This window comes from Perca fluviatilis, unplaced genomic scaffold (genome assembly GCF_010015445.1).
Source record: "Perca fluviatilis unplaced genomic scaffold, GENO_Pfluv_1.0 PFLUV_unplaced_scaf_2, whole genome shotgun sequence".
Taxonomy (NCBI): Eukaryota; Metazoa; Chordata; class Actinopteri; order Perciformes; family Percidae; genus Perca; species Perca fluviatilis.
In genome coordinates this window covers 176,401-197,630 of record NW_024375613.1, presented here as the reverse complement: position 1 = coordinate 197,630, position 21,230 = coordinate 176,401, and the positions used below count along the sequence as shown (strand labels likewise).

The window sequence follows — 21,230 nt, the reverse complement described above, 5'->3', positions numbered from 1 at the left end:
TAACAGATTTAGCTCATTTACCAATGATATATACATCATTTATGGTTCATATTTGCCATTTACCCCTGTGAGATCACATTTACGATCATATGATCATTTTCATTTTTTGTGAGAAAACAAGGAAATTCAATTATAAAAAAGGTAAAAAATAGAAACAAGATTTTTGATCATTATTGGTGCTTATTTCTTAGAAGGTAATCAGAACAGGTGAAAGTGCTTGAAATGTAACAATTTGGTAACTTTGTGTGGGAATAGCAGGTGCAGAAACACAACATTCCCGCACACAAACACCTACAATCAGACACACACACACACACACACACACACACACACAGCAGGCCCAGTTATAGCAGGAGGACGCAGTTAAGTTTCATAGCACCTACAATTATTACACTCAAGTCTAGTAGACCCGAACACCTGATATGTAATAGTGTGCAGCAGAGATGGGAGTAAGTCACACATGGGCAAGTCGCAAGCAAGTCTCAAGTCTTAACCTTCAAGTCTCAAGCAAGTCCAAGTCATTTTTTGTGACAATCAAGCAAGTCAAGTCAAGTCATAGCTTTGGTCAAGCAAGTCACAAGTCAAGTCATACCAAAGTTTCCATTTTTAAACGAGCTAAAGACTGTGATTATGAACTGCTGGAGTTTTATTTGCATTTTTTACTCAAAAGACATTGCGTCCACATACATTGAAGAGTTTAAATTAACACAGATAAAAAAAATCACAGACTAAAACTGATATTAGGCCAACAATAAATCAACATTGTTCAATATGCCTCAAACATGACATTAAATCATGAAATTCCTTCAAACAATTAAAGTATAATGGTTCCTAAGTCAAATAATATTCTTCAAACATGGCTCACTTTTATGACAGAAACACATCCTTTAACCTTTCCTTCTCTTAAAGAACAAAACATATTCTTTAAGAGTAGCTGAATCCCACCCCCTTCGCTTATCACATGGAATGGAAAGTATATGGTGATATTTGACAGTGTATTTGTGAGTGAATGTGTGCGTGTTTGAGAGAGTGAGTGAAAAGTTATTAATATTGGTGAGTGAATGTGCGTGTGTGTGAGTGCAGAGTGCGTTGTATGTATGCCTAGCTTTAATTATTCACATACTTACGTCTGCATGTGTGTGTGTTTATGAGAGAGAGAGAGAGAGAGAGAGCGCGCAGTTTGTGTTGTGTATGTGTGCCTAGTTTTATTTGCTCAACAAAGAGGGGAGGGTGTGCTTATTCATGGCCAAAAACTGAAGGGACTTCTATCCATCACAAACGTCCAAATAGTGGTTCAGCTGAATATGGGGACTGGAACCCGAATCTCTCCCGATTTGAAGTGTCTGATGTAATTCGACGTCGGAAATAAGTACTGCAGACCTTGCAAACTGCCATATGTGTTCTCTTTGCCTGGTCAGATGTGTAATCCTTATAGCCAAACTTTATTATTTTCAGGCAGCACGGTGGCTCAGTGGTTAGCACTTCTGCCTCACAGCAAGAAGGTTCTGGGTTCGACCCCAGGTCGTCCCAGGCCTTTCTGTGTGGAGTTTGCATGTTCTCCCTGTGCTTGCGTGGGTTTTCTCCGGGTGCTCCGGTTTCTTCCCACCACAAAGACATGCATGCAACTAGGACTACAGTTGAAAATTAGCCCACTGGCTAACACTGGCGCATTTACAGAAATGTTGATTAATGTGCATTGTCCTAATATAAATAAACATATCTTCTTTCTTCTTCTGTGCAGAGGGATAGGCGCCGATTTATGTTTTCCTCCGTGGGTGCTCACACGCGCACTCCCTTTACAAAAAAAGTGTTTGCATTTCAGAACCGTACGGACAGCGGCCGACACGAACACACACGCCATAATAAAGCCAGGACAGCGCCACTTCTCACAAATACAGATAGGATTGGAGATGAAAAGTTTAACTGGCACGTAACCGCGATCAGCTTCGTGGGAAATTAAGAATCAGTGCCACCGACATAACCAATCACACTACGACAGACGCTCCACAACTGCAGTGTTTAATTTTAGATTAACGTAAAATGAACTGGCAGTCTGGCACTCGTTGGCGGTCAGTATTTTCCGTGGGTGCTCGGGCTCGAAAGCACCCACGGTAGTCGCGCCTGAGAGGGATCCATGACGTTAAGTTAGCCTACTAGCCGTAGCCAGTGTTGTTTACTGACGATCTGCCGCCGCGCGCCGCGTCATCATATCAACGGTTCCTGCGCATGCAATAGCACTAAAATCGTAAAATTAACTCCTCAATATCAGAAGGGAAAAATATATTTATTAAACAGAAAATCAAGTCATTTCAAGTCATTTGACTCAAGTCTAAGTCAAGTCTCAAGTCATGAATATCAAGTCAAAGTCAAGTCGAGTCTTTTATGAATGTTAATAAACCAAGTCTCAAGTCCTAAAATTTGCGACTCGAGTCTAACTCGAGTCAAGTCATGTGACTCGAGTCCCCCATGTCTGGTGTGCAGTCATTGAAAATAAGTTATGTGTTATGTTCTATACAGACAAAGGGCCAAGGCCAATGAGTTTGAGTTAGAAGAAATAATAAATAGCATAATCTTTCTTTATTATTATAATTTAGAGTGTGCTCACATCAACAGATTCTCACTCCCACTTGTAAAATACGGACGTTTGATCAGGTGCCTTTGTCGTTCTTATTGACTAAAAGTCTCCTTTAGCGTCCGCTGCACGGTGTGGAGGATCCCCTTCCTCTCCCCGTTGCTGGCACCCCCTCGCCGGGCGCCGCGACCAGCTCTGGGTCGGCGTGGAAAGAACGGGATTGTTGGGTTCAGGAAAACAAAAACTGGGTTGGATTCGGAAAATCGGAGTTCACTAAAACACAGTCTACAAAACTTTGGGAGCATTACGCACGATCACACGCATGTTCAAAAGGTTGCGGAAAACTGGGCACATTTTTACGCGTGGAAATTGTTTATAAATCCCGATTTTTGTGAGGAATGTTGCGATGGCAAATTTCACCCTGCTTCAGGCAACATTTTCTAGCGTAACAGGTTTTAGAAATGAGACCCCTGGCCCCGGCTAAAAAATGTCTTAGTGTTCTTAATGAGGGGAAAAAGCAGATGAATTAAATAACTTTTATGCAGGATTTTGATTAGCTGAGTTCTAGTAGGATGAAATAGAGGCTCTAGACTCATTACCTGCACTGAATCCCCCAAAAATCACTATTGACCAGCATGTTGTACAGAGTCTGTTCTCACCCACCTGCCCTAGGAAGGCTGCTGGACCAGACGATTTCTGGGTCTCTGCTGAAATGATGCAGCGTAGAGCTGGCAGAGGCCTTGGGTCCTATTTACCGAAAAGTCTCTAGACTCGCATGTTGTTCCTTCCACTTGGAAAAGCTCTATTATTATTCCTGTTCCTAAAAAGGTATGCTGTAAGGATTATAATGAATACTGCCCAGTTGTTTTGAGAAAATCATTATCAACCTATTGAAAACAGATGTCATTTGCTCATTAGATCCTTTTCAGTTTGCATTTAGGGGCAAAAGAGGTCCAGATGACGCAGTCACTGCCATGGTACATTTTATATCTAAACATTTAGAGGACCCTACCTCATATGCACATGTTTTATTTGTAGATTTCAGTTCAGCATTTAATACGGTACAGCACCACCTATTCATTAAAAAGCTGAATGAGCTTAATGTCCATCCCTCATTATTAGGTGGTACCACTGGTTTCTACCGAATGGTAAACAGCAGGTCAGTGTTAATGGTACTCTCTCAGAGTGGAGAACTTGAAGCACCGGAGCCCCCCAGGGTTGGGTCAGTTCACCTGTCCTTTTTACCCTTTACACAGATGAGTATAGAAGCTATAATCCCAACAACTATATCATTACATGTTCTGATGATACTGCCATCCTAGCTTTAATAAAAAAGGACAGTGATCTATCTAACTACCTTTCAGAGATCCAAAGGTTTGTAAAATGGTGTGATGACAAACACCTTTTTCTGAATGTTAAAAAACTGAGGAGGGATCTGGAAGGATCCACAAGAAACATTAAAATCTTCGGGAAACTCTCCAGTGAGCTAGCGCAAATGGGGGTTTGTATGTGGTGCTAAAGTCAAGTGACGACGCTATGAAGACCGTTGCAGTGCTTGCGTCACTCCCTTACTCCTCCTACCAGTTCCTATGGCCACTTGGCCAGTGCGAATGCAAAACCGGTTTAGGGGGAGAGTAGTTAGTAGAACTGTCTATAAGTGGACTGTGTGTGTGTTTGTGTGTGTGTGTGTGTGTGTCCTCAGTGAAGTGTATCAGTCTCTGCAGTAGCTTCCAGCTGCAGCAGTCAGTTCAGTTTCTGTTCAGTCTGACTGAGGGAGGTTTTTGTACGACGCTTTTTCACTGTGTGGACACCCACTGGCTGTTGGGATAGTGAAGACTCTGACAGTAGTAAACTGCTGCATCTTCAGTCTGGACTCCACTGATGGTCAGAGTGAAGTCAGAGTTTGATCCACTGCCTGTAAAACGATCTGGAATCCCTGATTGTCGAGTGCTAGCATAGTAAATGAGCAGTTTAGGAGTTTCTCCATCTCTCTGTTGGTACCAGGCTAAATGGTTCCCACCATGAACATTCTGACTGGTCCTACAGCTGATGGAGACGGAGCCTCCCAGAGCAGAGCTCACTGCTCCAGGCTGAGTCACTGTGACCTGGCCTCTGGACTCTGAGGATACAGAGACAAAAACATAAAGCAGCGTCACGGTTTAGTCGGCTTCATTTCAGAGGGACGGATGTTGATAGAGGAGAGGAGTTTGATTCTCTGGACTTTACCTGTGAAGCAGCAGCAGAGGAGAGTCCAGATGAGGACGGAGATCAAAGTCATGTTTTTGATGAGGAGGATTTCTGTGTCTTCTGTTGTCATGAAGGACAGCTGTCAGTCATCCAGTGTTCAACTCTCAGGACTATAAACTCTCCCAGAGCACTGGAGCATGGTGCTGCTGATGCAAAGTGGCTCTCTATGGAAATGCTCTGACTGACTCCAACAGGGACTTGGATTACTCTGATGATGCTGTTCATCAATGGATCAATCACTTTATCAGAGTGTAGTAAATGTTAGATTTAGGGTCCCAAGGACCTGCTGGAACATTTACAAGAAGCATTTTATTCCCTAGCCCCTATAGCCATTGAACACAGAATGACTCCATCAGGGAACCAGGCACGTCGGACTGGGGGTAAAACCAATACTGATTACCAGGGCCCAAGGGGGGAGAGAGGATATTTTCATCTCCTAATTAAATTTCATAATGTGTGTCAGATGAAATGTAAAGTTAGTGTATTGGCTGAATAACTTGGTTGATTGACTGCCTACATTTTGTATACAAAAAAAGACTATCTAAGGTCTCACCAACCCCTTGCTAATGCGCCAAATGGTTTAGTCCATCTGCACCCATTTTGTTAAGTTGAGCATCTGGTGGAGCGCAAACTTCTGCTGGTTCTAACTGGTGTTAGCTTCAAAGAAAGTCAAATCATGCTTCCAAAAAAGAAAGGAAAGACAGGAGAAGGAGAGAAAACAGAACGAGGGGAAACAATTGGTAACTGACTTCTTTTCAAGGAAAGGTGAGCACAAACGAAATCGAAATCCATGGTGTTAAACTGCTTGAATATCTCCTCGACCGGTAGTGCTAAAACGGACGGAGACAACCCATATAAAGAGCAGAACATACACTTTCAAATGATAATTTGGTTATACATGTAATCTGAGGTAAAGGCTAAATAAATAAACTACACTAACAATGCTGTTTGCATACAACACACCATTATAATAGCCTCATTTGAAACATGTTTATTTAAAATGAATAGGCTTTAATGTCTATAATCAGCAATAATAGGCTAATCAGTGTCATAGGTAGGTTGGTAGTTCATCAGTAGATATATATCATGTCAACATTATAGTTATGTCAGATTTATTAGAAGCAGATCTTAACATTGTGAAACACATGGCCCTCAGTTTCAGAAACCGTCCCACCAGGGAGTGGAGTAGCAACAGACCCCTCATCCTCCTCTTTGGATTTGAGACAAGGGGAGCTTATATCAAAATTAAAGCAAACCATGTTTAGCCATTTTGACTGAAAGGTGTTAAGTAACACTAACATTTTAGTATGTTTTATTATATTAGGTTACAATTAGGATAAGAGGTTAATATCAAATGTATCCTTTATAGAGAAAGATGATAGAGAAGATCTGATTGATTTTTTTTTTTTTTTTTGGGGGTTGAGGAACATGAGGGCCCATCCGGACTGCCAATGCATAGGGCCCAGAATCTTGTGCTATTTTATAAGATTTTATAACATTTGCTTTCTTGTATTATTCATAGAACTTATCTGCTACTACCTGCCCATTTACACTATTGTATATTGTATTCTGTATATTCTGTATGTTTTTAATGATGTGCTGTGTTATGTGCATTGTATTTACTGTTGCTGTACTTTGGGAGAAGCCAAAGACAAATTCTCACTGAGGTGGACAATAAAGTCAATCCAATCTAATGTCTTCTTTCTTATTTAAATTAATTGCAAGAGAAGAAATTACATACATTTAACATGCACCAAAAACATGCATTAAGGAAATCTGCAGCACTGTGTTATTGTCAGTTATCTTTTCATAACAGCCTCATTTTGGTGAGTTTGTTTGTGTCAAAGTCAGAGAGCCGTGTCTCTCTACAGTGAGAGGTTTTTGTACGGCGGCTCAATGACTTTGTATCACTGTGGTGGACTTTTGGTGGAGGAACCAGACTGAATGTTGGAAGTAAGTTTCTGCACAAAATACTAAAAACTATACTGTAAATATTGTAAAGTAATGTTTTAAATTCAGTTTACAGTTAATGAAATATCTCTTAGTATTCACGTTTTTTATTTCTACTTCACGTGTAGATTAAGTGCAGAGCTAACTTCACTAAACATTTCTTTACACATTTCTGTCAAACTGAAATTTAAATGACTTGACGTGTGGAAAGATAAAACAGAAAACCTGTTCTACAAGATTCATTTTTCATTTTCCACATCAATGATAACTGTTTAAAGCAAATGAAGATTCAAATATTCAAACAATTGAACAGAGCAAAGATAAAGATCGGTATTTGAAAATGTGCAACATCTCTTTACTGTGTCATGGATTGTTTCAAAGTTTGAAAACTATTTGAACAGTTTGGTAATGATGATCGAAATCCACATGAAGAACATTTGATGTTGTCAGCTCATTTTCTGGATTTGTTTCCATTACACTAAATACTTTAAAGTAATGTATAGTTAGGTTGGTGATGATCTTGATTTGGAGGTTTAAAGATTTGTCCAAAAGTTGACATTTTATTTCCAGTGTATAGTTTGATATATATCAGCTCATTGTGTAGATGATTCTCTCTGTGCTGATTTACATGAGAGGCTTCTTAAAGGGAAGTGAAACAATGTGTGAGTGAGTGACTGGTGGAGCAGAAAAACCATCTGACAGAAACTCCTTAAAGGAGAAAACCAACTCTCACACAGTCAAGGTGTCCAAGTGTCTGCTGGTTGATTGACAGCTGTGTGGTCCCTGTCCTCTAAGCTGATTGGTGTCTCCTAGGTGATGTCCGTCCCACCCTGACGGTGCTGCCCCCCTCCAGTGAGGAGCTGCTGAAGGGGAAGGCCACGCTCATGTGCCTGGCCAACAAGGGCTTCCCCTCAGACTGGAGTCTGGCCTGGAAGGTGGACGGCAGCAGCAGCAGCAGCTGGGAGGAGAGCAGGAGCCCCGGGGTGCTGGGGAAGGACGGCAAATACAGCTGGAGCAGCACCCTGAGGCTCCCTGCAGACCAGTGGGAGAAGGTGGGCTTTGTGACCTGTGAGGCCACCCAGGGCTCCCAGACTCCGCTCTCAGAGACACTGAGGAGAGACCAGTGTTCCCAGTCCTGACCTGACTCACTGGGACTCTGCTACTGGTTTCACTCTGATACTGATCTCAGTCTGCTCTCTGCTACTCTCTCTCTCTCTCTCTCTCTCTCTCTCTCTCTCTCTCTCTCTCTCTCTCTCTGTTTATCCTCTTTTCCCTCACTCACTGTCTTACATGTTTCATTGATAAAAGTGTGTTGCGTGTTTTTAATTTTGATTATTTTAACACAATAAAGTACTTTTCATCAAATCGGTTGTTTCCATGTCTGTTATTGATAAAAAAAAATGAAACAGATATATCTGTCTTAATAGTTCCATAAAACTAGAAATGTTAAACTCAATTGAGTTTAACGTTAAAACTGCCTGGACATATCTAGAGAAAGAAACTATAAGGTAATATAATAGCATGTTTAATATATTTTAAAAACACAAAAGTAATCAGAGAATCGTTAATGTGACCCAGACAAGATAGAAGTAAATCCATCATTTATGTGACTTCAGAAACTGTTTCATTGGAGTAATTTTAAATTTGGTTTTAGAGGGAAGCTGATTATTTCAATATTTAGTAATATATATATATATATATACATAATATATAGGAAAATTCTTATATACTATATTCTCCTAAATGAAGTGTTTACTATGATGAATTGTTTTTAGATGTGTCTATAGACTACTATAACTCTCATGTTGAAAGCTTTTTAGAAATGTCCAGAAAATATAAAGAATCTTAGTAAACTACGTTTAAGAAGAATTTATTGTAATTATATTGTGAAGTAGAACATGATCATCATCTTATATCTGAGTTTGTCTCAGGGTCAGATCATTAGGTTTTTAATAATCTATGTGAAGATTTTGGAAAACAAATAATTGTAGTGTTCTACTCTGTACTGAATTGTGCTGAGTCATAGTTGTCAAGATGATCTAATTAACTACAACACACTCAGAATGTCTGAGTGATAAATTGCATAGTGTCATTGATATTTGAGATTAATAAAATGCATCAAGTAGACTGAGTTTGACTATATCAAGTTTCTGGCATTTTCAAAGCAACATAAAAAGTACAAATAAAGCATTTATTAGCTATTTTTTACCTAAATCTAAATTGATTTATTATTTGATTTGATACTTAGACTATATTGATGAAAGAGCTGAAATTATACAGTTGTTATTCTGACTTTGAGCAAATTTATATTAACCATCAAACTGCACAAAAATAGTCCTAAAACTATATTTAACAGAAATATACAAAATGTGTTCATGCTGAAAGTGTTATTGTGATCTAACTTATAAATGTATGTTAATAAATCATGTAGTGGTGTAGTTTGTGTGCAGCTGTTGAGTCAGATCAGTTCCTCTCCAGCTGAGGAGGTTTTTGTACGACGTTGTATCACTGTGTGAACGGGTAGCTGTAACACTGCTGACAATAATAATCTCCTCCATCTTCAGTCTGAACTCCACTGATGGTCAGAGTGAAGTCAGTTCCAGATCCACTTCCACTGAAACGGTCGGAAACTCCAGTGTGACGACTTGTAGCATAATAAATCAAAAGTTTAGGAGATTCTCCAGGTTTCTGAAGGTACCAGTTTAGGCAAGTACCAGCACTAGAACTGGCTTTACATCTGATAGAGACAGACTGTCCTGGAGCAACAGACTGAGATCCAGGAGACTGAGTCAGGATGATTTCTCCTGATGAACCTGGAAAACATGAAAAAGAGCAGAAGGGTTATTGAGACAAATCCAGCTTGGAGAAAGATGATCAACATCCAAACAGAAGAGTCTCATTTCTTTAACATGGAGAAGAGATGGAAGAAGGTAAATGCTGCTTGTTCCAGTGTTTCTCCATCATAGCAGAACATCATTGAGGTGAACCTGGTTGCATCCTGAAGCAAAGTTTTCAGAAGAGAGTCTCACCCTGAACAAGGAGCCCCAGGGTGGCCAGCAGTAGAATCAGTGACATCATCATCATGCTGCCGGCGTGTCAGTGTCTCTGAAAGTCCTGGACAGTCACTGATCAACACTGGCCTCTTAGCGGCTGGGAGCAGAGCAGGCAGGACACATAGCAAACACACAGAGTCAGTGAACTGTAGCTGTCCTCAACATGTCATGCTGTTTCCCCCTCAGTGCTGAGAGCATGGACCTACATATTTACATATTCACATGGAGAGGAGATTGAAAAGTCTGGTAGTAAACTGATCCAGTGACTTGTGGACAGTTTTGTTCTGTTTTTCCAGTTTGGTAATATGGTGTTTTTTATAATGTTTAGTGATATTAATATTAATGCGGGTTTGACATGTTTGAGTGTTTGTAATGTGAAGGTTTCACAAAGTAAAGCAGTGATGAGTCTTTAGAGAAGGCTGAGGCCGAGGATCTCAGATGACATGAATGAGAAACTCCAACCAGAAGTTTTTGACAGTAAAATTAAATTTCCGTTCTTCTCCTGAATCAACGCTATTAATTCCCACCAAGTTGATACTTCATGAATGCATCATTACCTAGATCCACTTTAGCCGATCTGACAGACTGCAGACCGGACAGCATATGCCAGAGACAAACATGAAGAAGTGAAGTTATGATGCTGAGTGGCAGTTGGAAATGATGACACAAAAGATAATTTTGTTTGCGTATGAAGACTATATGGTGGTCAACAAAAAATGGATGGCAATATGCAAAGCATTTGTGTTGAAAATTACAGATAGAGATGCAACATCTTCCAATTTCTTTTTCGACATTTGAAGCTTCTGTTAACCTGAAACCTAAGAAAAGTAAATGCTAACGTTATAGCAGAGAAATCTTGGGGTAACCCTTAGTAACAGAAAAAGCACAACCTTGAGGGTGAATGAAACCGTTTATTCCTTCGTTGATGTTGTTTCATGCAAACTGTTCCGTTCTCTCTCACACACATGCAGGCACAGATTATTCCTTCATAAAGTGAGTAACTTCACTATAGAACTCTAGGACCTATTTCTGGCAGACTGCCACACTATGTTCATGTTTTTTTTTCTTTTACATTTATCTTTTTTATTTCATTTAGACATAATACATTATGAAAGGATTAAACTGCTCGGTCAGTGTTATTATTGTCAGGCTGCTGTTTCCTTTCCTTTTTGATTGTGTGTGTGTGTGTGTGTGGTGAGTGGGTAGGCGTGGCTTTCCTCAGGGCACCTGGCTCTCCAGCGCAGCTGCAGGTGATCTACTAATCAAGCTCCAGCACTGGTACTCCTGGGCCAGTTGTTCAAAACATTTAATCTGGATTAAAATGATCCGGTTTGGAAAGCCCATTTTTGCTATTCAAGATCAGGTAATTTGTCTTACTTTTATGCCGGTTTTCAAAGCAACATTGGACTGGATCACCCTGATCCAGATACACAGTTTTCAAGATTACCAAATCCAGATTACCAGTGGTCTAAATGGGACAACATATCACAATGAGGGCTACCAGCTATGTAAAGAACAGGTAGGAGAGACAACGTGGGGTCACTGTAAGTGTTTCTTATTTTGAGACAAAACACAAAAATAACATAACCATCCACTTCCATTCATAATTTCTTTTATGACCCCTCATCTGAGCCACAACAAATAAAAACAACAACAACACAAACAAATACATTGTGGATATTTTGAAAATGTCTTAAAAACAAAAAAAGGCTAAATGTCCAATAGTTAACAAAGTAAAGACTGTTCAGGGTTCTTCTTCATCTGAGGAGGAGAGAGCAGCATCTCCAAGCCCTGCTTTTTAGAGGCGGCTCTGAAGTTTGGCTTTGGTTTGCTGCCGTTTATTTGTTCCTCTGCCAGGACGATTTGTGCTTCTTTCCTTTCAGTTTCTCGTTTAGACATGGGGACAAGATCGTTTTTATTTCAGTTTTACTTTACTATACTGAATAGCTGAATTGGTAGCCTATGTTCTTATCTACTTTATCACTGTTAAACAGATTCCTGTTTGGAAGCCTTGTGTGGTGTTCATATTTTTGTTACACAGCTTTAATACTTAACAGATTTAGCTCATTTACCAATAATATATACATCATTTATGGTTCATATTTGCCATTTACCCCCTGTGAGATCACATTTACGATGATCATTTTTGATTTTGGTGAGAAAACAAGGAAATTCAATTATAAAAAAGGTAAAAAATAGAAACAAGATTTTGAATATTATTGGCGCTTATTTCTTAGAACTTAATCAGAACAGGTGAAAGTGTTTGAAATGTAACAATTTTGTAAATTTGTGTGGGAATAGCAGGTGCAGAAAGACAACATTCCCCACACACACACACACACACACACACACACACACACACACACACAGCAGGCCCAGTTATAGCAGGAGGACCCAGTTAAGTTTCATAGCACCTACAATTATTACACTCGGGTCCAGTAGACCTGAACTCCTCATATGTAATAGTTATGTGGAGGGGTGTACCATGTGTCATTGAAAATAAGTTATGTTATGTTCTTCACAGAAAAGAGCCAAGGCCGATGAGTTTGAGTTAGAAGAAATAATAAATAGCATAATCTTTCTTTATTATTATAATTTAGAGTGTGCTCACATCAACAGATTCTCACTCCCACTTGTAAAATACGGACGTTTGGTCAGGTGCCTTTGTCGTTCTTATTGACTAAAAGTCTCCTTTAGCGTCCGCTGCACGGTGTGGGTGGATCCCCTTCCTCTCGCCGTTGCTGGCAGCCCTGCCGGGCGCGCGACCAGCTCTGGGTCGGCTTGGAAGAGAACGGGATTGTTGGGTTCAGGAAAACAAAAACTGGGTTGGATTCGGGAAAACGGGGATACCATCGGAGTTCACTAAGACACAGTCTACAAAACTTTGGGAGCGTTACGCACGATCACACACATGGTCAAAAGGTTGCGGAAAACTGGGCACATTTTTACGTGTGGAAATTCTTTATAAATCCCGACTTTTGCGAGGAATGTTGCGACGGCAAATTTCACCCTGCTTCACGCAACTTTTTCTTGCATAACAGGTTTTATAAATGAGGCCCCTGGCCCCGGCTAAAAAATGTCTTAGTGTTCTTAATGAGGGGAAAAGCCGATGAATTAATAACTTTTATGCAAGGTTTTGATTAGCTGAGTTCTAGTAGGATAAAATAGAGGCTCTAGACTCATTACCTGCACAGCATGTTGTGCAGAGTCTTTTCTCACCCACCTGCCCTAGGAAGGCTGCTAGACCAGACGGTAAAACCGTACCAGGTTTTACCGTCTGGTCCAGCGCATTTCTGGTCTCTGCTGAAATGATGCAGCGTAGAGCTGGCAGAGGCCTTGGGTCCCATTTACCAAAAGTCTCTAGACTTCGCATGTTGTTCCTTCCAATTGGAAAAGCTCTATTATTATTCCTGTTCCTAAAAGGTATGCTGTAAGGATTATAATGAATACCGCCCAGTTGTTGTGAGAAAATCATTATCAGCCTACTGTAAGTCTGGATGCAGTGCAGCCCTCTCTCTGGCTGACTCTCCATTTTTTTCCCCCTTTTTTTCTTTTGTTTTTTTTTTTAGTTCTCTACTCTGCTCCTATCAACCTTTACAACACCCACACACATGTTGTCCACTCATGCACATCACACAAACTGACTTTACTGATATCCACAGCCCATACTTTAATTACTTAAGTTAACCCTTTAATTTAGGTTAATTTGTTTCAATGAATATCTTTTGTAAAAACTTGATCATAGTGTCTCCCTTTGTGGTTAAAATGTGTGTAGAAGTGTGTAAATGTAAATATAAAGGTGTGTGTGTGTGTGTGTGTGTCCTCAGTGAAGTGTATCAGTCCAGCTGCAGCAGTCAGTTCAGTTTCTGTTCAGTCTGACTGAGGGAGGTTTTTGTACGACGCTTTTTCACTGTGTGAACACACGCTGACTGTTGGGAATGTGAAGACTCTGACAGTAGTAAACTGCTGCATCTTCAGTCTGGACTCCACTGATGGTCAGAGTGAAGTCAGAGTTTGATCCACTGCCTGTAAAACGATCTGGAATCCCTGATTGTCGAGTGCTAGCATAGTAAATGAGCAGTTTAGGAGTTTCTCCATCTCTCTGTTGGTACCAGGCTAACCTCTGGGAGGTGCTCCCACCATAAACATCCTGACTGGTCCTACAGCTGATGGAGACGGAGCCTCCCAGAGCAGAGCTCACTGCTCCAGGCTGAGTCACTGTGTACTGACCGCTGGACTCTGAGGATACAGAGACAAAAACATAAAGCAGCGTCACGGTTTAGTCGGCTTCATTTCAGAGGGACGGATGTTGATAGAGGAGAGGAGTTTGATTCTCTGGACTTTACCTGTGAAGCAGCAGCAGAGGAGAGTCCAGATGAGGACGGAGATCAAAGTCATGTTTTTGATGAGGAGGATTTCTGTGTCTTCTGTTGTCATGAAGGACAGCTGTCAGTCATCCAGTGTTCAACTCTCAGGACTATAAACTCTCCCAGAGCACTGGAGCATGGTGCTGCTGATGCAAAGTGGCTCTCTATGGAAATGCTCTGACTGACTCCAACAGGGACTTGGATTACTCTGATGATGCTGTTCCTCAATGGATCAATCACTTTATCAGAGTATAGTAAATGTTAGATTTAGGGTCCCATGGACCTGCTGGAACATTTACAAGCAGGTATTTTATTCCCTATGCCATACAGCCATTGAACACAGAATGACTGCATCAGGAAACCAGGGGCGTCGGACTGGGGGTAAAACCAATACTGATTACCAGGGCCCAAGGGGAGAGAGGATATTTTCATTTCCTAATTAAATTTCATAATGTGTGTCAGATGAAATTTAAAGTTAGTGTATTGGCTGAATAACTTGGTTGATTGACTGACTATATTTTGTATACAAAAAAGACTATTGAAGGTCTCACCAACCCCTTGCTAATGCGCAAATGGTTTAGTCCATCTGCACACATTTTGTTCAGTTGAGCATCTGGGGGAGCGCAAACTTCTGCTGGTTCTAACTGGTGTTAGCTTCAAAGAAAGTCAAATCATGCTTCCAAAAAGGAGAGGAAAGACAGGAGAAGGAGAGAAACAGAACGAGGCGAAACAATTGGTAACTGACTTCTTTTCAAGGAAAGGTTGAGCACAAACTAGAAAACGAAATCCATGGTGTTAAACTGCTTGAATATCTCCTCGACCGGTAGTGCTAAAAATGGACTGAGACAACCCATATAAAGAGCAGAACATACACTTCCAAATGATAATTTGGTTATACATGTAATCTGAGCCTAAATAAGGCTAAATAAATAAACTACACTAGCAATGTTGTTTGCATACAACACACCATTATAATAGCCTCATTTGAAACATGTTTATTTAAAATGAATAGACTATAATGTCTATAATCAGCAATAATAGGCTAATCAGTGTCATAGGTAGGTTGGTAGTTCATCGGTAGATATATATCATGTCAACATTATAGTTATGTCAGATTTATTAGAAGCAGATCTTAACATTGTGAAACACATGGCCCTCAGTTTCAGAAACCGTCCCACCAGGGAGTGGAGTAGCAACAGACCCCTCATCCTCCTCTTTGGATTTGAGACAAGGGGAGCTTATATCAAAATTAAAGCAAACCATGTTTAGGCATTTTGACTGAAAGGTGTTAAGTAACACTAACATCTTAGTATGTTTTATTATATTAGGTTACAATTAGGATAAGAGATTAATATCAAATGTATCCTTTATAGAGAAAGATGATAGAGAAGATCTGATTGATTTTTTTTTTGGGGTGGGGGGTTGAGGAACATGAGGGCCCATCCGGACTGCCAATGCATAGGGCCCAGAATCTTGTGCTACTTTTATAAGCCGTTATTTTATAACATTTGCTTTCTTGTATTATTCATAGAACTTATCTGCTGCTACCTGCCCATTTACACTATTGTATATTGTATTCTGTATATTCTGTATGTTTTTAATGGTGTGCTGTGTTATGTGCATTGTATTTACTGTTGCTGTACTTTGGGAGAAGCCAAAGACAAATTCTCACTGAGGTGGACAATAAAGTCAATCCAATCTAATGTCTTCTGTCTTATTTAAATTAATTGCAAGAGAAGAAATTACATACATTTAACATGTACCAAAAACATGCATTAAGGAAATCTGCAGCACTGTGTTATTGTCGTTGTTATCTTTTCATAACAGCCTCATTTTGGTGAGTTTGTTTGTGTCAAAGTCAGAGAGCCGTGTCTCTCTACAGTGAGAGGTTTTTGTACGGCGGCTCAATGACTTTGTATCACTGTGGTGGACTTTTGGTGGAGGAACCAGACTGAATGTTGGAAGTAAGTTTCTGCACAAAATACTAAAAACTATACTGTAAATATTGTAAAGTAATGTTTTAAATTCAGTTTACAGTTAATGAAATATCTCTTAGTATTCACGTTTTTATTTCTCCTCCTTTATCGTGGAGACTAACTCAGAGCAGCTTCACTAAACATTTCTTTACACATTTCTGTCAAACTGAAATTTAAATGACTTGACGTGTGGAAAGATAAAACAGAAAACCTGTTCTACAAGATTCATTTTTCATTTTCCACATCAATGATAACTGTTTAAAGCAAATGAAGATTCAAATATTCAAACAATTGAACAGAGCAAAGATAAAGATCGGTATTTGAAAATGTGCAACATCTCTTTACTGTGTCATGGTATTGTTTCAAAGTTTGAAAACTATTTGAACAGTTTGGTAATGATGATCGAAATCCACATGAAGAACATTTGATGTTGTCAGCTCATTTTTCTGGATTTGTTTCTATTACACTAAATACTTTAAAGTAATGTATAGTTAGGTTGGTGAATTTTGATTTGGGGTTTAAAGATTTGTCCAAAAGTTGACATTTTATTTCCAGTGTATAGTTTGATATATATCAGCTCATTGTGGAGATGATTCTCTCTGTGCTGATTTGCATGAGAGGGCTTCTTAAAGGGAAGTGAAACAATGTGTGAGTGAGTGACTGGTGGAGCAGAAAAACCATCTGACAGAAAATCCTCTAAAGGAGAAAACCAACTCTCACACAGTCAAGGTGTCCAAGTGTCTGCTGGTTGATTGACAGCTGTGTGGTCCCTGTCCTCTAAGCTGATTGGTGTCTCCTAGGTGATGTCCGTCCCACCCTGGCGGGTGCTGCCCCCTCCAGGGAGGAGCTGCTGAAGGGGAAGGCCACGCTCATGTGCCTGGCCAACAAGGGCTTCCCCTCAGACTGGAGTCTGGCCTGGAAGGTGGACGGCAGCAGCAGCAGCAGCTGGGAGGAGAGCAGGAGCCCCGGGGTGCTGGGGAAGGACGGCAAATACAGCTGGAGCAGCACCCTGAGGCTCCCTGCAGACCAGTGGGAGAAGGTGGGCTTTGTGACCTGTGAGGCCACCCAGGGCTCCCAGACTCCGCTCTCAGAGACACTGAGGAGAGACCAGTGTTCCCAGTCCTGACCTGACTCACTGGGACTCTGCTACTGGTTTCACTCTGATACTGATCTCAGTCTGCTCTCTGCTACTCTCTCTCTCTCTCTCTCTCTCTCTCTCTCTCTCTCTCTGTTTATCTCTTTCCCTCACTCACTGTCTTACATGTTTCATTGATAAAGTGTGTTGCGTGTTTTAATTTTGATTATTTTAACACAATAAAGTACTTTTCATCAAATCGGTTGTTTCCATGTCTGTTATTGTAAAAAAAATGAAACAGATATATCTGTCTTAATAGTTCCATAAATCTAGAAATGTTAAACTCAATTGAGTTTAACGGTAAAACGCCCTGGACATATCTAGAGAAAGAAACTATAAGGTAATATAATAGCATGTTTAATATATTTTAAAACACAAAAGTAATCAGAGATACGTTAATGTGACCCAGACAAGATAGAAGTAAATCCATCATTTATGTGACTTCAGAAACTGTTTCATTGGAGTAATTTTAAATTTGGTTTCGTAGGAAAGCTGATTATTTCAATATTTAGTAATATATATATATATATACATAATATATAGGAAAATTCTTATATACTATGTATCTCCTAAATGAAGTGTTTACTATGATGAATTGTTTTTAGATGTGTCTATAGACTACTATAACTCTCATGTTGAAAGCTTTTTAGAAATGTCCAGAAAATATAAAGAATCTTAGTAAACTACGTTTAAGAAGAATTTATTGTAATTATATTGTGAAGTAGAACATGATCATCATCTTATCTGAGTTTGTCTCAGGGTCAGATCATTAGGTTTTTAATAATCTATGTGAAGATTTTGGAAAACAAATAATTGTAGTGTCTTTCTCTGTACTGAATTGTGCTGAGTCATAGTTGTCAAGATGATCTAATTAACTACAACACACTCAGAATGTCTGAGTGATAAATTGCATAGTGTCATTGATATTTGAGATTAATAAAATGCATCAAGTAGACTGAGTTTGACTATATCAAGTTTCTGGCATTTTCAAAGCAACATAAAAAGTACAAATAAAGCATTTATTAGCTATTTTTTACCTAAATCTAAATTGATTTATTATTTGATTTGATACTTAGACTATATTGATGAAAGAGCTGAAATTATACAGTTGTTATTCTGACTTTGAGCAAATTTATATTAACCATCAAACTGCACAAAATAGTCCTAAAACTATATTTAACAGAAATATACAAAATGTGTTCATGCTGAAAGTGTTATTGTGATCTAACTTATAAATGTATGTTAATAAATCATGTAGTGGTGTAGTTTGTGTGCAGCTGTTGAGTCAGATCAGTTCCTCTCCAGCTGAGGAGGTTTGCCGTTGTTCGCGTTTATCACTGTGTGAACGGGAAACTGTTACACTGCTGACAATAATAATCTCCTCCATCTTCAGTCTGAACTCCACTGATGGTCAGAGTGAAGTCAGTTCCAGATCCACTTCCACTGAAACGGTCGGAAACTCCAGTGTGACGACTTGTAGCAACATAAATCAAAAGTTTAGGAGATTCTCCAGGTTTCTGAAGGTACCAGTTTAGGCAAGTACCAGCACTAGAACTGGCTTTACATCTGATAGAGACAGACTGTCCTGGAGCAACAGACTGAGATCCAGGAGACTGAGTCAGGATGATTTCTCCTGATGAACCTGGAAAACATCAAAAGAGCAGAAGGGTTATTGAGACAAATCCAGCTTGGAGAAAGATGATCAACATCCAAACAGAAGAGTCTCATTTCTTTAACATGGAGAAGAGATGGAAGAAGGTAAATGCTGCTTGTTCCAGTGTTTCTCCATCATAGCAGAACAATCATTGAGGTGAACCTGGTTGCATGCTGAAGCAAAGTTTTCAGAAGAGAGTCTCACCCTGAACAAGGAGCCCCAGGGTGGCCAGCAGTAGAATCAGTGACATCATCATCATGCTGCTGGCGTGTCAGTGTCTCTGAAAGTCCTGGACAGTCACTGATCACCACTGGCCTCTTAACGGCTGGGAGCAGAGAGGCAGGACACATATGCAAACACACAGAGTCAGTGAACTGTAGCTGTCCTCAACATGTCATGCTGTTTCCCCCTCAGTGCTGAGAGCATGGACCTACATATTTACATATTCACATGGAGAGGAGATTGAAAAGTCTGGTAGTAAACTGATCCAGTGACTTGTGGACAGTTTTCTTCTGTTTTTCCAGTTTGGTAATATGGTGTTTTTATGATAATGATTAGTGATATTAATATTAATGCAGGTTTGACATGTTTGGGTGTTTGTAATGTGAAGATTTCACCAAGTGAAGCAGTGATGAGTCTTTATAGAAGGGTGAGGCCAGTGTTGTAGTTCTCAATATCGGTCTTGGTCTCGGGACCACTCTTTGAAGCTCTTGTCTCTGAATCGACTGCATTTTTACTCAGTGTTGTCTCCTCTCAGATAAAGAGGACTTGGGATTTTATTTTAAGACCAGTCAAAACCACAACTGCCTTATGATTATTTTATCAAGGCATTTCTCATGATACACTTATGGCAATGACAGAGGTGATTGAAGAAGCATCTTAATTTGTTTTCTGTTGGTGTTTTTTTTACAGGGATGTGGATATTTCAGATCAATTTGAGGAGTGCCTGTGTTTAACATTTTCCACATTTTATCATGTCATGCAGTGTGGGACTCACACTGGTCTGGACTTGGTCTTGTCTTGATCTCGATACAATCTGGTCTAAACGGCTTGGTGATGACAGTGGCGTTTTCTGGCACCGGCGAACCAGGCAGCCGCCCGGGGCGGTATTTTTTCATGACACATGGGGGGCAGCACGAGCACTTGAAAAAAAAAATCCTCTGCTCCACGAAGCAGTTTTCTATCTATCATTTCACTGTGTGGGGAATTGGCAGATTGCCCCCCCCTCCAGCAGCTGCAGGCGCCCCCGCTTGCTGGAGGTGCTGTGCACAGAAGCTGTGTGTGAGAAGGGGGAAAAAGGAGGGGCACGCGGGGGACAGTTCACCTCTGGGTCACCCAAATGGAACGGTCGGACAAGGCCGGGGGGTCGGGGGATTCACTGTATCACAATACACTGGAATTAGTGGGCTAAAGTCAGTCACACCTCGACTTTCTTCCAAATAACGTACATTTGATTCATAATATTATAAATACAGGCCTATAGTTCCTGCACATCTTAGTTTTTCTGAATTGTGTGAAATGGCTAATAAAAATAGGTAATACAAAACGATTATGTGGTCACCTGTCACCAAGGTAAACTGGTTTAGTCTGGACTTCTGGTCGTGAGTGACAGTGTTGGGGGGGATGGGAAATGTGTTGATTGTCGAGTCAGTGCCAAATCAACACAGAGATGGACAGGAAAAGGTCAAACACATCAGGTGCCCAAATTAGAAAAAAAGAAAAAAAGAAGAGGAGAAACGAGCAAAAGATAAAGGTATGCAACTATGTTCTCTCTCTCTGTATGATTATTACGGTATCCATGTCATGAATGAAGGGCTAATGTTAATTGGTGGGTAACTCTTTCCTTTGTTAGCCTTTTTACTATGTTGCTTGCTATGCTTATACAACAATAATTCGGTTTTAACTCAAACACGAGATTTGTAATTTCACCATAATATTGTGCTTTGCAACAAATGTGTTACAAGTTCAGTTATTATTTCTTTCCATCATTTGGGTTAACATTAGGTCCTCTCATTAACCAACGGATTTTTCAAATCTGTAGGAAGTTTCAAAGACGAACATTTGCTATTTGCTACAACAGTAACCAAGGAGCTAATGTTTCCTCCCTAAAACTTAGATTAATATAGCATGTAACGACAGACATTTAGCGTAAGGGCATGTTTATTTAACCCTACTATTATGTTTGGGGTCAATTTGACCCCAGGCTGTTTTAGCTGTATACAACAGCAACACCTATTCATTAAAAAGCTGAATGACCTTAATGTCCATCCCTCATT

The 21,230-nt window shown here is 40.0% G+C and overlaps 5 gene segments (V, D, J or C); 2 read left to right on the top strand and 3 right to left on the bottom strand.

Annotated features, from left to right (window-relative positions):
- Positions 1–4,336: 4,336 nt before the first annotated feature.
- On the bottom strand, positions 4,337–4,850 carry LOC120555127. The segment is given in 2 exon segments: positions 4,337–4,691; positions 4,799–4,850. Coding segments are annotated over 2 exon segments (375 nt in total).
- Positions 4,851–6,694: 1,844 nt separating this feature from the next.
- LOC120555168 lies at positions 6,695–8,027 on the top strand. The segment is given in 2 exon segments: positions 6,695–6,772; positions 7,583–8,027. A coding segment is annotated over 1 exon segment (255 nt).
- Positions 8,028–9,132: 1,105 nt separating this feature from the next.
- Positions 9,133–9,875, bottom strand: LOC120555145. The segment is given in 2 exon segments: positions 9,133–9,582; positions 9,799–9,875. Coding segments are annotated over 2 exon segments (363 nt in total).
- A 7,113-nt stretch (positions 9,876–16,988) lies between these two features.
- LOC120555177 lies at positions 16,989–17,499 on the top strand. The segment is given in 1 exon segment: positions 16,989–17,499. A coding segment is annotated over 1 exon segment (255 nt).
- A 1,135-nt stretch (positions 17,500–18,634) lies between these two features.
- On the bottom strand, positions 18,635–19,252 carry LOC120555149. The segment is given in 2 exon segments: positions 18,635–18,942; positions 19,159–19,252. Coding segments are annotated over 2 exon segments (363 nt in total).
- Between the last annotated feature and the right edge of the window lie 1,978 nt (positions 19,253–21,230).